At 41.9% G+C, this 17,139-nt stretch overlaps 1 protein-coding gene across 2 annotated transcripts in view; it reads left to right on the top strand.

The window, feature by feature from the left end:
• HS1BP3 (HCLS1 binding protein 3) overlaps positions 1-17,139 on the top strand; it is a 273,807-nt gene that overhangs the window by 32,738 nt on the left and 223,930 nt on the right. For both annotated transcript variants that reach the window (XM_069235999.1, XM_069236000.1), the window contains exon 2: positions 16,580-16,745. In XM_069235999.1, coding sequence (XP_069092100.1) covers positions 16,580-16,745 — 166 coding nt within the window. The remainder of the gene's footprint in view (positions 1-16,579; positions 16,746-17,139) is intronic.

The raw sequence follows: 17,139 nt of genomic DNA, 5'->3' as shown, positions 1-17,139 counted from the left end.
GCACGGAGAAAAGAAGCGATAAGTCAAAATTGGGAATTAATACTTTGGAATGGAATGTTATGTTGATAAAACGGACATTTTAACACATGGTGTAACGTTGAGAAGTCTGAATGATCAGTCACAAGGTTGTACATGAGTGGATGAGAAAACAAGTGACATTAGGAAAGTTCCAAGAAAGATAGTGTTAGAAGACAGAGACAAACCAGAGTTTACTTCAGGGGGAAGCTCGGAGGTGGATATATTGTGGTAGACTCAGAATGCATATAATGTTGTATCTTTATTAAGTCCAAGGCGAACTGTACGTACTCTCTGAATTAAGAAGCTTTCAAGGTGTTACCGTCTCAGTCCCCGTCACCTCCTTAATTAGATGCTGTTTCTTGCTTAAGAGTTTTGAATTGAAGATGTCTTTTCTTCTTGTGCTCTGTTGTACAACATTCTTTAAGAGGGTCTGTGAGTACAGATCAAAGTTTGCCTACTGTTGGATTTACTTGGTGTGATAAACACTTTGTCTGTGAGACAGGTTCTGACAACATTGTTGTTGATTATCCTCCTTATATTGTGATATTTCTATTAAAACCTGTTAATAAAACTTATTTTGATGTTGATTTGGCTGGGTTTTTAACTCTTGATAAGCACTATTTTGCCAGCTGCTGCTTGTTTTGAAGATTGTTGCTCTGCATGTCCACGCTGTTAACAATGAATTTGCATTTTCCTGAAAGATTAGGTCTTCTGAACAGTTCCCTTTGATCCATAATAATTCAGCCTAGGTTCTTAAATTGATGGGTCAGGTGGTTGATGTGGGCATGAGAGATGGTGTGGGAGGCTGTTCTCGTGTGATAATATCGGGACTGTAGAAATCCATCTTGTATGTAGATTTTTATCTCTTTGAAAGCCGCATTACTTTTAGTAGTATAAAAGTTCAGTTCAAAATTGAGTTTGTTTTTAGTCAGGTATCCCAAATGTTTGTGTAGTTTTGGTTCTGCCCATTGCCATACCATGGAGACATCAACAACGTACACATCACAAAAACTTATATAGGGTGGGTACGCTGATGTGTCACCTTTCCAAATTCATTGTTGTTTAAGTGTCTCATCAATAGGTTCTGGCATGCTGGCACACATTTTGCACCCTTTGTGATTCTACATAGCTGTTTAAACAGGATGCCATTAAAATGAAATAAATATTGTCCAGACAGAACTGAATCATGCCAAAGACCATTCGGTTGGGCGCTAAATATTGTGCTGTTCTGGTTTTGAAGAGCAATCGCGCTACAGTGGTTCAGGGATAGGTGTTATGTTATCTACTCCATGTGTAATGACTGGTGATGTTGAGAGTGACCAGCAAATGATCTCCTTCCTTTAGTTTCCTGTTCAGTATGACAAGACTATCCTTTACGCCCCTCATGTTTGTGGGTAACCCCATTACAAATGTTTGTAAATCTATACCAATGTATTTGGAAAGCCTGGAGGTGTTGGAGGTCACAGCAGAAAGTATTTGTCTTCCCCGTGGTGGTCTTTCAGGTTGGGATGCAACGTAGATGTTATAGGTTGAGAATTGATAAGGCAACCTGGCTCATCAGTTAAGAGTACAGATGTTTTCCACTTGTCAGCCGTAATACCCCATTTGCGGGGCCACAGAACAGACATGGGTTACTTGGACCAACAGCAGTGGTTGAGGCTGTTTGCCACTGATCGCCTGGGGTCCTCCTTACTGTGGCTCAGCAAATTGGGCCCATTCCAACCATTTCTGCATTTCAGTCCAATGTAGTGAGTGTGAACAGTCCAATGCTTCCTAAGGAGGCAGTGTGGAAGAAAAGAACTAAGAACCCAACAGTTAACCAACAGACAGAATATTGTATTGTCCATTCCAGTGCTTATGCTTTATAAAAGAAAGCATTTTAATTTCACAGCAAAACAAAATACAGCACTGTCCAGTAGTAATCACAATTTCAATTAAAGGTTTGTAATCTCAGTTACGATCTTTAGAAAAGTGCTGTACCCACTCATGGTACTCTCTCCCTTTGTAAGAGATCTCCAATATCTGCTGTCCCCCAGGATGGTGCTAGCAGAGGAATTAAATAGGTACAGTGGAGATCACTTCTACCTACCCCATTCGTTAGATGTGCAACTCCGATGTATGTGAATTAAAGGAAAAATGAAAACTGAGAAACCACATCGGAGGAAACCATGTTTAGGGGTAATTAGGGTTTTTTCGGAGTCGGGAATCGGTGGAGTTCAGGTATAAAAAAAGGGTTTAGATTTGAGAGTTTTTTTAGGTATCAGTAATGGGTGGAGTTTAGAGTTGATGGTAGGATTTAAGGGTTTATCAATGAGAGGAGTTTATGGCTTTTAAGGTGTGTTTAGGGTTCAGGAGTTGGTAGAGTGTAGGGGTGTTGAGGGGTTTTAGGTTTCATGGATGATTGCAGTTTAGGGTTGGTGAAGGTTTTTAGAGTTCAGGATTAGGTGGAGCTTAGGGTGGGTAAGGGCTTTAAAGATTGTGCATTTTAGATGGAGAAAGGGGTTTTAGGATTCAGGAATGGGTGATGCTTAAGGGCAGTGAAGTTTTTTTTAGGGTTCAGGGATGGCTGGAGTTTGGGTGTTGTGATGGGTTTTAAGGGGTCAGAAATGTTTTTTAGGGATCAGGAGTGGGTAGAGTTAATGATAGAGAGGAGTTCTAAGCTTCAGAAATAGGTGGAGTGTAGGGGCAGAAAGTGCTTTCAGGGTTCAGGGATGGATGTAGTTTAGGGATCAGGGATGGGTGTAGTTTAGACGTAGTAAGGGGATTTTAGGTTTCTGGGATGGGTGGAGTTTACTGGTAGAAAGGGCTTTTAAGGACAGGAATGAGTGTAGTTTAGGTGTTGTGAGGTTTTTTTCAGGGGCAGGGATTAATGGTGTTTAGAGGGTGTGAGAGGTCAGGGATGGATGCTGTTTAGGGGTGGTGATGGGGGTCAGTGAATTGAAAGCATTTGAAGCAATTGTTTGACAGTGTAAAAGATATAAATCTGAAATGATGTCCCCCAAAGTAAGACACGAAAATAAATACCTCCGACAAATCAGTTTCTGTAAGTAAGATCTTTCACCATTGTATTTCACCTTAAATAATAAGCATGCAAAAGCAAATTTTGAACAAAACGGCATTCTATGAAGTGGCTGGTTTCTGTGAAGTGGTAAAGGCCATCCATTCAGAAAATTTCCATTAATCAGTTTAGTTGAAATGGTTTCTCAGTAATGGTATTCCATGAAATCATTTTTCTATGAAATCACATACAGTTATGCAACTCAGTTCAACAGTTCCACCCCCAGACGTTTACTCGGTCAAAAAGTCCCAAGTCCTCCAACCAGGTTCCTCTGAGCACTTTTTGGGCTACATGTACAAACTATTTGTTTTGCGTCTCAGAATTTGTGAGTCGTAAAACCTTATGTTGAACAGTGTCAATGACACTGTTTGCGATTCGCAAGGGGGTCGCAAATGCCCTACCTTATGAATATTCATCAGGTAGGTCGCAATTTGCGACCCCCTTGGGAATGGCCACCCTCACAGGGAAGGTGGCCTGCTGGACACAGCAGACCACCATGTCTGTGACTGCTTTTAAATAAAGCAGTTTTTTTTTAAATGCAGCCCGTTTTCCTTAAAGGAATACGAGATGCATTTCAAGAACAAAAAATGAAACGTTTTTGTTTCATTTTTTCAGAGCAGGAAGTGCCTGCTCTGAAAAAAAATGTTTTTCCTGCCATTCACAGAGGGGAAGGGGTTCCGGTTCGCGAAGGGTTAGCACCAGTGTCACACTGGTGCTAAGTGCGATTGTTTTGCGACCGCATTTGCGGTCACAAACCATCATACATTAGACTGCAACGCACAGTTAGGAAGGGAACAACCCTTCCTAATTGGGCCTCGCAATCCCTTTTTGTGATTCGGTAAATAGTTTATTGAATCGCAAAAATGGGTTCCAACATACCGAAGTGCATTTTGCACATCGCAAACGGCCCGATTTGCTATTTGTGATGTGCAAAATGCTACGTACATGTAGCCCTTTGTCCCTAATCCTATTTGCAGGATAAACCACACTACCTGCTTAATTATTGTTGTAGAGCTACTGGAACAGCAAGTATAGCTTGGTTTCCTGCTGTTTGCAATGGCAACTTCTCACCCAGGTGGCCTCAGCAGCGACATCCCTTTGGAACAGGAACTGCTGGAGGAAGTCTGTGTGCCAGGTCCTGTGCAATGACACAACATCTTTGTTAGTTGCAGCCCTGAGTGCTGAGTGCAGATGAGTTCAGTCTGCCAGATGACACAGTGGTACCTGTACTTGCAAAGTCCTAGTGCAGTTCACACAGGAAGAGAGAAGGGGACACCCTCAAAGAATGGGTAGCTTTTGACTTCCTTTCTAGACCAGTCAGCTTTTTCTGGGTAGTCCTTATATTGAGAGATCGCTGCCCTTCCCCTTCTGGAAGTCTCTCCTCCTGCAGGGCCAGGCACTCTCCTCTTCCCTTTCAGCAGGCAGACAGGCTTCCAGAAACTAGGCAGATCCCCAGTTTCTCCAGCAAAAAGTGCAGACTTAAGGTAATGTCCCCTCAACTCTGGGAGACTGGCTGTCATGCAGACACCGGCTTTGGTCACAGAGTGCTCTTTCGCGTCTTTAGCAGAGCACACCACTCCTTGGTCATGAAGTCTTTGGAACTGGAGCCAAGTAGGGTCGGTTGGATCCCAGACAGGATATGTTGATCCAGTATCTATGGCTTCAAAACTGGTTTGGGGTAGTTCTCTTTCAAATGTAATTTTCTGTGAGGCGATGGCTCTCACAGCCGGGAGCATTGTGGCCTGCTCCAAGCAGGAGAATAAAAAGCAGGGCAAAATGAAGTGTGATATCTCAACATCCAGCTGTCATCAGTCTTCCTGAAGCAGTAATCCGAGGCAGACAGAAGGGCAAGCCCTTCCTAGAAATATTCTCACGTTAAACAACAGAAATTGGTTCCATTCCTCACCCCTACCAACTACCAAGTAGCAGTGCTCAAGAGGATCTAATAGGCAGCCCTTTTGCTAGCACGGTGCTAAGCAAATTTCTGTAGCTTCCCTGTCACATTCTCCTTCCTTCATTGTCTGGCTTGCCACCCTCCAGTCACAGGAATGCATGCAATACACTTCCATTGTCTGGAGAATTTATGTCCAACCTCCAGCTTGTGTTATTTTAAACCAGAGGCACCCAAAATGAATCCCAGCTGCCCTAGTACTCAGGCTCTCACAGCACAGAGTCCTACTCCCATCATGTGGTACACACTCACTACTCATGCCAACATATGTAATGTCAGTGCAAGGTTCTGGGTTTCACATAAGAGCAAACTTTTACATGAGAGTAGCCAGTGGCTTGCTTCCCCATGACACCGAAAATAAGATCCAGTCATACTACTGATTCTCAAAACATGGTGTGCTGAGACCTCTGCTTTATGTGATGCACCAAGGACATCGACAACAGTCCAGTGCCTACTATGCATGCACACTTGTTGCGCATCGCCAGGTCACAGAACACGTTGTGGACCTTACATTATTATTGAATGGCCTAGGTCTCTGTGGGCACAGTAGATATGCATGACACCAGGGCCAAAAAAGGCAGGATACTAGTTTCATATGCAGTCAGGCACTCTGCAAGGGCCACACACTTTTCTTGTAAAGGGGACATCCTGTTCCAATATCAACTTTGTTTGAGTGTCATTAGGGTTTCTTTCCTGAAATCATTATGTAGGTGACCATGGACGTTAGTATCACTGAGTTGGTATTGCACTTCAACAGTGTAATGTACAGTTCTGAGTAGCCCTGTATTGCCACCGTTGCCATCTTTGTCGACGCAGTGAAGTGATCCAGATCATTGGAAGGATCATTTACAACTCATTCTAATGGTAAATTATGTATCAATAGTTGAGATTTTCAGGTTGTGTATTTTGCTTGTGTGATTTTTAGGGTTCAGTTTTATGCTTTACTGTGCACATACTTAAATAGAGGGAGCCACAAAAGGATTGCCTTTTTTAACTAATTATCTCTGACTGGAATTTTAACTTTTTGGGAATTGTTCTGTGTCTAGTCTCAACTTTCACACTATATTGTTTGTGCTAGGATTTGACTAGTCATCCCAGCTTCCCAACAGAGTGAGTGAGGCATTTAGGGAAAACATTCTGTTTGGATGAAGTACTCAGCATCGTGGTTAGTAGAGAACACAATCAGTGTCCTCTTCAATGCTTCTCAGGGGTTCCTGAAACTTCTATAGTCTGGGAAAAAGCATGCAAGCTTGTGATTTCACTGCTGTATATAGCTCAACGTGCATTCATTGTTAAAGAATGCCACTTCAAAACTTGAACCAGCCTTTCAAGCGAAAATTCAAGAATGTAAGTCACACTGGGCAAGATTCCTTACAATATACACCTGCCCAATGAAGATATTATAATATTAGTATCATTTGCAAAGCAGCATGACTCTCATCTAAGTAATTACACCTATGCAGAAATTGCATCTGTTCCCTTAGGCATATTTTTACTATACCTAACGTTGCTCAGAAATTACTTCATCCCACTTTGCGCATGTGAGGAAAGGAAATGCTCCATGTAGTCTGCAGTTGGGATGATATATGTTTGGGGACCACATATTCTGACTGAGGCTCACCCTTAAAGGACATTCGGCTGACAAATAATTTGAAGGCCTGCTGGAATGTATGAGAGATTAAATTCCAAGAGGGTGACCTTTGTACTTATATGCATAGTGTTTTGCCCCACAATTTTTTTGTCACTCTAGATGGATAAATGTTAAGGTATGCTTTGTGGTTTTTATGTGCCACAGGTTAACAATTACTCAGCCACTTACTACTTTTGATGCAGTGTCGGATCTGTGATTGTGGGCTTGCCTTAGAGGACCATCATGGAGGTGAACTACAACAAACCCTGGGTGAATACGTACATGTGGTTTGGTGAGTGAGGTTTTGCTCTATGAGAAGTGGGGGTGTCTCCTGACCTGCCTGGCAAACCCAAGTGGAAGTGATGTGGCTTTTCTCTGAGGGATGAGCTACAGTGGGGATTCAGGTCTTGAGAGCCTCTAACCTACCTTGAGCCAGCTGTGGTGGTGTCTACTGATGTTTTGTATGGTCAAGATAGATTTCAGAGGAATTGTAATACTACTGCACTCTCCTAAGGTCTTGTAGGTGTACATCAGTGTATTACTGCTACACCGTTTGTCTGTGGGTTCTAATGCATCTGGATATTCACTAGTGAACCGACCTCAGTGTGGGGCCTGTGCTAGTTCTTGCACTCTTCTGTATCTTGAATGAAGACTTTTCCCAACTCCATAAATAAATAAATCTCTGTTGCTCCAGGTAGTTAGTGTTCTATGAGGTTGGACCAGGACTTATTTCTCGTTTAACTGCTGATTCTGTGCTCCTGGTTCCCATGTCACCCTCTTCCAGTCAGTCTGCTGCTTGATATTCTGGTTACCAGGTCCCTGCTCCTCAGTACTGTGGACAGACCACCCTGTCCCATCCTTCCTTGCTCCCTGGTTTTGTTTCTTTGAACTTCAATACTATGGTTGTTCTTTTGTAAGTATCCCTCTCTCGAATCTTGTCTGGCCGTGTTCCTCTGAAGAGTGATTCTTTTTAGGACAGTCAGTTATGACTGTAGGCCATCCGCAGGGCTGCATGAGCCATGTGTGATGTGCTTCTGGCACTGATGGTTTGATTATATGCTATAGAGGGTGAGGTGTTAAGTGGAGTGGTGTATTTGATGAAGTGTAGAGTGTGGAATGTAGTACTTAAGGTAAAGGGTGTTGAGTCTGTTCCAAGATCTGTTAAACGGAGTGGTGTAAGATGGTCAGGTAGATAGCAGCAGTGTGATATAGTTTGAAGAGGTCCTGAAATTAAGCCCCTAACTTGGTGAAGAAGTCTTTGTTTTCATAATGTTGACTAACTAGTTAGTTCGTTTAAAGAGTTTATTTTGGGCAGAGCCCATAAAACATATTAGAAAATACAAACACATAAAATGCTGTAAAAAAACTTGAAAGTTTTAAAAATATACAGTGACAACCCACCAATAAGGTACAAATTTAACTTCAGAATAAGATAAGTTATAAAACATTGCACAGCAACAACAATGCATAAGATCACATTGTGAATTTAATCATCTTAACTACTACAACGGTTCACACATTCGAACTGTAGCCCCCTCACACCAATTAAAGAAAACTGAGGTAGTACAACAGCAATTAGTTTAGAACTTCACACCTGCCTTTTTCCTATCCAGCCAGACAGCCCTAAGATACCGACTGACCCTAAAGATGATAACTTGACATGTATCTGTGCGTAAGATCCTACAGGCCTCTTTATAATGTCTCACCACAAGGTTCTTAAACAGAGGTTCGAGCCAAGTCTGCCTCTGCCTTTGCTTGGAGTACTAGGTGCAAAAAAATAGGACCTGTTCAATGTCCTTGCTGGGGTAAATGTACATGCGGCGGTCAATGGTGGATGGAATTTCTAATTTGATATACATTTTATTTACCAGCAGTGTATTGGTGATAGGGGGTTGTATGTCGCCTAAATATGCCTCGTTTGCCAGGAATGGCATGTGGGCTAAAAAAGTATCCATCAAACTCCCCGCCTTTACCTTACAATGGTACGAATAAACATACCTTTCCCAGAATGCAGAGTTGACTCTTTCCTTGGCATCTGATTTTATTGTGGTAGGGTTATTTCAGTAGTCTACCAATGCAAACTCAAGTAATGAAATAGTATTTTACATACTTAAACGATGGAAATGAGTGTGCATTACTCAGGCTCATGTCTTCTTCATCCCCCAGGCTATAATGATGTAACTCACTAGTAGACCACAGCCTCGCCCAGTACAAAAGGGGTCTTAGTCTGACCAAGTCACCGACCCTTTTTTGCCGTGAGCCAAAGAATAATGGCGTAATGGGAGTACTTTGTGAGGGAGTAAGGAGACATCTTTTTAAAGTATTTTCTTTGACAGTCAGCCCCCTAATGTTGGTGATTCCCCCAAACCTCTGCCCCATAAAGTGCTGCAGCCTGGGCTTTTTCTCTATACAGGTCCTCTACTGGTGGGATAGATTTAGCACTAGTTGCTTTTAAACTCTTACTGATGGCTGAGGCAGAATGTGCTAGCATTAGTTAGCTCTGTTCTATTTGAAATTTCCAGGTTTCACACTTGTGTGTTCTAATCCCTAGATAGTCAACATGTCTACAATCTGCAGCAATACCCCTTTCAGAGTAACATTGGCTCGACATGCTCTGTGCACATTAAGGAGCAAAATTTTGGTTTTAGAAGTTTTAATCTCTCAACAACGTGAGTAGCAAAACTCACAAAATCTATTTAAGAGATTTTGAAAGCCACTAGGAGTTCGGGACAACAAAAGAGTATTGTCTGCAAAAAGAAGAAGAGGGATAGGCGACCCCGACAGTTTTGGGGAATAATGTATACACTCGCTCAGTGAACTGACCCGCTCATTTATTTATAAGGAGAAGTGTTGGCGCAAGGACACACCCCTGCCGAACTCCCTGCTGAACTGGGATAAAACTAGTCAAGTTGCCGCCCATGCCCACCTTACTTGAGCAGTGTTATTATTATGAAGTATTGTGAGCACATCTAATAGATTAGGGTCCATGGCTATACTGGCCAGAGTGAACTTCTAACTTGTCCGAAGCCTCATACACGTGATCACATACACAGAACGCCGCCGATGAGGCTTCGGACAAGTTAGAAGTTAGAGATATGTATAAGACATTGCACGCGTAACATAGACCTTGATATAGAGTCTGGAAACCCTGATTAGGGTTGAACAATGGCTAACAAGGAGCCAAATTAGGATATTGAAAAACAAACAAGTAAATAAATAACAAGAGTTGGATTCTATTGAATTTGGAATTTGGAGTTTATTATGAATAGAACATAAGCCTTGATAAAGTCCCGGAATGGGACGAAACATGTGTCGGCTAAACATCGTATGGGCTGAAGCTTACTTCTATTGGTTGAGGATTTATAAAGACTGAACATCTGGGCTCCATTGCCAAACGGAACTTCATACGAATAGACATTAACTTTTTTGCATTTTCAAAAGAATAATTTGTTGTTGGTTTTTATGTGATCTTATAAATCATGGATATGATGAGTCATATATTGTATTTTTTATATATATAAATGTACTATTATTAAATATGTTAATGATCAAGAGAATATTGACACCCATTTGGTTTTGTATTTAATTCTTTAGGTATCCTTTTCTCTTTATTCGTATTTTGATCCAATTTACTCTCCCAGATGGTCCCATTGATCACTATAGTATTAATTTTAATGAGAGTTTTGAGTGCTCCACTATTATTTTTTGCTTTTGATATTAACTGGTTTCTTGATTCCAGTTCACACAGGTGTATTATAGTGTTATTGAGCACCATTAATTGATATATTAGGGTTTGATATATTTTTAGGGATGTGCGGCTATTTTGAAGTCATTGTTGCCATGTTGTTCTTTAATGTTTGTTTTAATATTGGGGAACTCAACCGTAAAAACAGTCCCAGCAGACCATAAAACAGGCCCACAAACAGCCAAAAAAATCAGACCACATTATGACCTGTCAGACCAGCCCATCGGGTACTAACTGATTGTATTATAGGCCAGTACGACCCTGAGTGCCAGCCCTATCTGTACATTTGCTTGTCTTACCTACATATACAAACCATCAAGGGCATTTAAAACAAATAGCAAGACGCATGTCACAAATAGTGTGTGGTTTAAATTTAAACCTTATCCCCTAGTATTATATCTACAGATCTTTAATACTGAGACACTAAAAAGTCCCCTACTTTGAGTCTCTTCTTGTTATGTGGTCTGCGAACATCAGCCTTTGCGAACGCGCGCAGCAGATGCTTAGCATGTCTATAAAAGACCAGAGGAGGTTCTTTCCATACTCACGTCACTCATCTTCATGAGTTAACAGTGACCAGTGGTCTACCACTAACTTTCTCACCATCCTGATGTTTGTATTGAAAGGACTGAGAAACACCAATTTAGGAAAACATTCTCCAGTGGAGCTTTCAGCTAGCACCTTTTTTCAGAAGTAACATGACAATATCTTTTTTTGCCACTAACACAATTTGCTTTATGACTTTCAAGGTCACCACACCTAAGGCTTACACTTAACCTGTCACATCCATCCTATAATGAAAATTCTCTTTCTTTGCCTTCACAGCCTATATGTTCATAGCTTGATGAATCTCGAAAAATTGCATCTGCTTAAGCACTATGCTGTGTAGGTAGTTAAATATAGCACATGGCGCAATAACTTATTTTGTGATTTTAGAAAACTTTTTTTAAATTATGTATTGCATGCAGTTTTTTTTATTTTGCTTTATTTATTTCTTCTGATTCTATTTCCTGTCTGACATCAAGAGTCCTGAAGTCTTTACAGACCAAAGGGACAACCACAAAAGTATATTGAAGTACATAAAGTTGTACGCCTGACAATATTATATTGTTCTTGATGAAAACGTCTTGTAAAAAGAAATAAAAATACGTGTTCAGCATAGAAAGTAAGAGCGAGTTTCTAAACGTTGGCTGGCATATTTTAATTGGCTGGTTTGTCCTCACGCAAAACCTATTTTCTCAGATATTTCCTCCAGCAGTTGTTCTAAAAATTTACAATTTCCTGAAGGCGGAAAAGTGTTTTCAAGAATTTCTTGTAATTTGCAGAAAAGCAGGCAGGCAGTTTCATGGTCAGAACCTTCACACACCCCACACAGTCTTGTATTCTGTAACTCTCTCTGCTGGTGCATGCATCACTACCAATCACCGTCTCTCGTAAGCATTATTTCCTTTTTTGTGGTTGGTCACACTTCAGTATTGTCACAAAGTGAGCTGTCAGTGGACATCATTACAAGATGTTTGTTAATGGGTTGTGTAATTCTGGCCCCCTGGAAATCTTATAACTGGCCAGTATGGTATCTCTTGCAGCTGAGAAAACTGGCTGTGAGGAATTGGGTTGTTGGTTGACTGGGATGTGAGCCCTGGTCAAGCAGCAACCACAATCCTTGTCAGCCAACCTTAAATTAACCTGGGCTCAACCCTCTGGTAGCTTGGTACAGAGCAGTCAAGCTTAACTTAGGGTCAGTGTATAAAGGATTTGTACAACACTTCAAACAGTAATCAAATGAAAAAAAACACACAAAAAGGATCCCACACCAATTTAGAAAAATAAAACGTTGACCAAAATGACAACAACATAATTAGTAGAACCAGAGAAATTCAGTTTTTAAGGGTTTAGTAAAAAATAGCGACAAGAGGCACAAAGAACTAAATGTGGATATTTGGTCACGCCAGACCAGGAGAAACTTACAAGTTCAGGCTGACTGATGGAGCACTGGCCGTATAAAGGGACCCAGTTAGGCTCACTGAACAAAGTACCCTAAGTTTTAGTTTGCGCAGCATTGCAATGATCCACATTGAAGATTTGTTGTGCAGCTAAAGCCATGCATTTGTTCCAAGATGCAGTGAGACTGCAATGCAAATGCCTGCATCGTCGAAGATCCCGTTGATGGGGCTTGCAATGCAAAATCCTGCCTTGAGAATGTGGCACACAGTTGGGTTGATGCATCAGTTCTGAAGAGCTAAGGAGTCCGGCGTTATTGTTAAGTCTTCCATCAATGAAAATGTGAGGGCCAGTGCTGAAGATTTGTTGCGCAGTGGCGGTCACAAAGTCGATGTGGGCTGCGCCCGCGATGCGTGGTCCAATCCACACAGTAGAAGAGATGTGTCATGTGTCAGTTCTGCTCTGGGTTGCACCATGCAGCATAGGAGATGATGGATCAAGAGAGGCTGAGTACCTTAAGTCCACTTCCAAGGGTCCAAGACTGGGCTGGCACCACTTGGCAGGGTAGTCTCACAGATGGCAGAATCCAGGTGCAGATGCAAGGTTGTTTGAAGTCTGTCATGTCCCTGATCAGGAGGCCCACCAACTAGCACTTGGAGTCACTCTGAGTTCAAGAGATGCAGGTCCAGTTCTTCTAATTCGGGAAAGATATCAGCAGGTAAGCAGTGCAGCAGTACCTTCATCTCAGCAGTCCGGCAGAGTAGCAGTCCTTGTAGCTGTACAGCAGTCATTCTTCGTGGCAGAGTATATACAGGTCCAGAATTGTAATGAATTGGTGCTGTCTGAGGTCCAATATTTATACACAGTTGTACCTTTGAAGTGGGGAGAAGCTTCTCAAGGTTTGCCTTTGAAGTGCACAGGTACCATTCCTTCCTGTCCCTGGCATGAGACTAACTAGAGGGGTAAGCAGCCCTTTGTATGGAGACTGAACAACACATAGTCAAGTGTACGTGGGGCTGGCCCCATCTCCTCCCCCCCCCCCCCCCCCACATCCAGCCAGTGATGGCACATCCAGTCACACCTAAGCACCCCATTGTGTGTGGCTGTCTAGCAGGAATACACAAAGCCCAACTGTCACCCACAGCCAATAATGTGACCCAGAGCCAAGCTGCTAGCGCCAAATGGCTAAAGCAAAAAAAAATGCCAACTTTCTAAAAGTGGCATTTTCAAAACTATAATTTAAAATCCAACAACACCATAAGTTAGGATTGTGAATTGTGATTCCAGAGACACCAAACATGAAAGGGTTACCTGTTCCCATTTGGAAACTACACGTGTAATAAGGTAATTCCAATGTTATCCTGTGGGAGAGGTAGGCCTTGCAGTAGTGAACACTTAATTTAAGAGTTTTTCACTACCAGGACACGTAAAACCAAAAAATGCTTGTCCTACTTTTTAAATATATTGCATTCCACTCTCTAGGCTTCCCAGGGCCTACCCTAGGCTTGACTTATATGTGTTAAAAAGGTTAGTTTGGACCTGGCAAAGGGTCTTACTTTGCCAGGTCGAAATGGCAGTTTAAAACCACACACACAGGCTCTATAATGCCAGGCCTTAGACATGTTTAGAATGCTTCTTAAGCACATTTAATGCAGCAGATCCACTTGTAGCATTTAATTTGCACGCCCTGGGCACAGGTAGTGCCAATTTACTAAGGACTTACAAGTAAATTTGAAATGCCAGTTGGTATAAGCCAATGTTACCATGTTTTAGGGAAGGAGCACAAGCACTTAGCACAGGGTGGCAGTAGTAAGTATGCAGAGTGCTAAGCCCAGCAAAAACTAAGTCAGGAAAAACAGGAGGTCTGAAAGCAAATTGTTACGGGAAAACCATGCCAAGGATGCTAGTTCTTACACTGGCCCTTTCAGAAATCGACCCTGAGAGTCCATTTGAGAATGTGGGCATAACCTGGTTTATGATATTGTCAGGTCATTGCTTCTGATTCCCCTCTGTACCACCTTTGCACCTAGAGATTTTATCCACTTTAAATGGGACTGCTCTTTTCCTGCATTATTTTCAATGTCGATACAGCCAGTATCTCTTGCTGTAGGTGCTCATCAGAGATTACAAGTTAATTGCAATGAGGGTCAGTGAGGACTAAATGGTTACTCTGCCAAAGGCACTGATGCCACCAATGCTTAATTTGTTAAAAAGCAGAAAAACAAAAAAACAAAAACTTAATTGCAGGGGCCCATTGTTTTTCTTGGTTGCCTATTTCTGGCACTTCTGAATTAGCTTGCCAAATACCAAGACTTCTGTTCTTGATTCCTCATCATGCCTCCTTCTTCAACCACCCTACACTTCCTGTCTTTTAACTTGCTTTTGTACATTCTTTTTCATCTCTACTTTCTCACTTTGTCACTGTTTTCCTATCTTTCTCCTCTGACTCCCTTTCATATCTTTCTCTCTCTGACTCTGGTCCAATGATGAAGAATGAGTCCTGGACACCTGCAGCCAGTGTCAGTAAAGAACTGTTGTCACCCATAAATGTGCTAATGTAAGGATCCTGGTTCAATAGAAAACCCCCATTGCAAATAAACACTGCAGTCGTTGGACTTCTACACTGAAAAGTGGTTTAAAAAAAAAGTCATGATGTTTGCAAATGTAAGGGAACAAGGTTGGATTGGCCTTGGGGGGCAGTCTGGCGGTGCCGTATAGGACAGTCTGCCACATCAGTTTGTGGGGCGGCTTTGTGGCTGTGTGCAGGATGGATTTGTGGCTGTGTGTGAGCTGTTGGTGTTACCATCATCAAGAATGTGTCCATGTTTTTATCAGTTTCATAGGGAAGGAACAAGGGTCCTTATTTAGAGTTTGGGAGAGGGGGTTACTCCATCACAAACATGTTGGATATCCCATCCGCTATATTACGATCCCATAATATCCTGTGGGGATTGTAATACAGCAGACAGGAGATATGTCATGTTTGTGATGGAGTAACCCCTCTGCCAAACTCTAAATCAGACCCATAGTGAATTTCACTGCCCCATTTCTCTAAAAACACCACTTCAAGCGTTGCTCACAACAAGCAGAAATACCTGTGGCCTCTCACCCTATGACACGACCCAAGCAGCATAGTTTTAAAAGTCCAGAGTTGCAAGTGTGGGTCACCTCTTTTTTTTTTTTTTTTTACTACCCAGTTCATAAATGTGGCCCCTTATTTTGGTGCCTAAGCCCAATTTCTGCTCTAGACCAAAGCTGGAATGCAGTGGTTGCCAACCTATGCTCCAGGGACCCCTGGTAGTCCACAAAGCCTTCTCAGGAGGTCACTGACTGCTTAGAAAATTAACTGATATTAACAGATTAATAAAGTGTATATAAATAAAGTGGATTAATAAAGTGTATATAAAAAAATTGCTAAACGTTCAATTGGAAATCTTAACGCGTACTATAAATGTCAAGGAACTTGAAATTGGAGGCTAAACATTAAATTAGTATCCTCAAATGGATTTGTGTGAACAGCGCAGGTGCCTCAAACAGAATATACTATGGCGATGTGTGGCTTCAACTGAATTTAGAAAAGCTCCAACCTTCCTATTAAATGTACATTTTTTTGTTTGTTTGCAAATTAAATTAAATGTATTATTATTTATGGATGTTTTTGATTGAATGCTTGTTTCTGTAATTTTTGTGTATTGTTTTGCGATTCAAATCATGGACAAGATATATAGGCCTATGTCCCTGGCTTCCGGTAATGACTCAGTGGGGGTGTCCCCAAATAAAAATAATGATTCAGTGGGGGTCCTCGGAATGCACAACAAACTGCAGCAGGTGCTTTTAAATTGTACGTTATTGTTCAAAAGTGCGACTCCCACGCCCTCAGAGGTCATTGGCCCCTCCTCAAAGTCATCCTCCAGTGCGGCCGCTTCCGTTCTAATGCCCTAAGGCCGGCTCTGAGTGGGGGTCCACAGAAGTCAAGAGGTTGGGAACCACTGCTCTAATGGAACACGGAATGACAAGTTCTTAGCTCCTTAAAGAGTTTCGTATTTTTGCCAGAAGATGGCGGTGTTTCCATAAGTTATGAAATTCGAAATCATGGCAGATACTTAGAAGTACCGAAACAGAATTACCACTTTTCAATCACTGTTCAACTGTTCCCCAAAATAATGTTGGCGTTTGTTATCTTTTGTTAAGAAATAAACTCAAAGCTGATGTGTTTTTAATATATCTTAATCTCAGGCGGATTCAGAATTCCCACACCGGGATAGACGTCTCAGTGCCTGAATACCAAGAGATCCGGGGGAAGATGATGTCTGGGCACGTGGAGTATCAAATTTTGGTCGTAACCAGGCTGTCCGCCTTCAAATCTTCAAAGCACAAGCCTGAGGACGTGGTGCAGTTTGTGGTGAGACGTGCTTTCTATATATATTTCGAGAAATGGAGCCGGAGCAATAAAGTGGCAAAATGTTTGACTGAGCAGCATGAAAAATGTGCGCAAAATCTTTCATCCAAGAAACCCATCCAAGTCCAGCTTGTTTTATTGTCAGGGTGCCTGCTTCAGAAGAAAATATAAAAGGAAAAGATTGTGATCCACAGGCACCCCTCGTGTTACACAACAGTTCAAGCAGCACGTCTAAGTTACTGCGTGACAGTGAAAAGTAAACCTTAGGAAAATGTTTTCATCTTGAGTGATAAGTAGGGGTGTGCGGTGAACTTCACTCTTCTCGCGGAGTTTGAGGAGTTTTTCCCACTCCGTGGTCCGCTTAGAGCGCGGAGTTCCGAAAAACTCAGCGTAGTGA

The sequence above is a fragment of the Pleurodeles waltl genome, chromosome 5 (genome assembly GCF_031143425.1).
Source record: "Pleurodeles waltl isolate 20211129_DDA chromosome 5, aPleWal1.hap1.20221129, whole genome shotgun sequence".
NCBI classification, from domain to species: domain Eukaryota; kingdom Metazoa; phylum Chordata; class Amphibia; order Caudata; family Salamandridae; genus Pleurodeles; species Pleurodeles waltl.
This window is presented reverse-complemented; position numbering and strand designations above follow the sequence as displayed.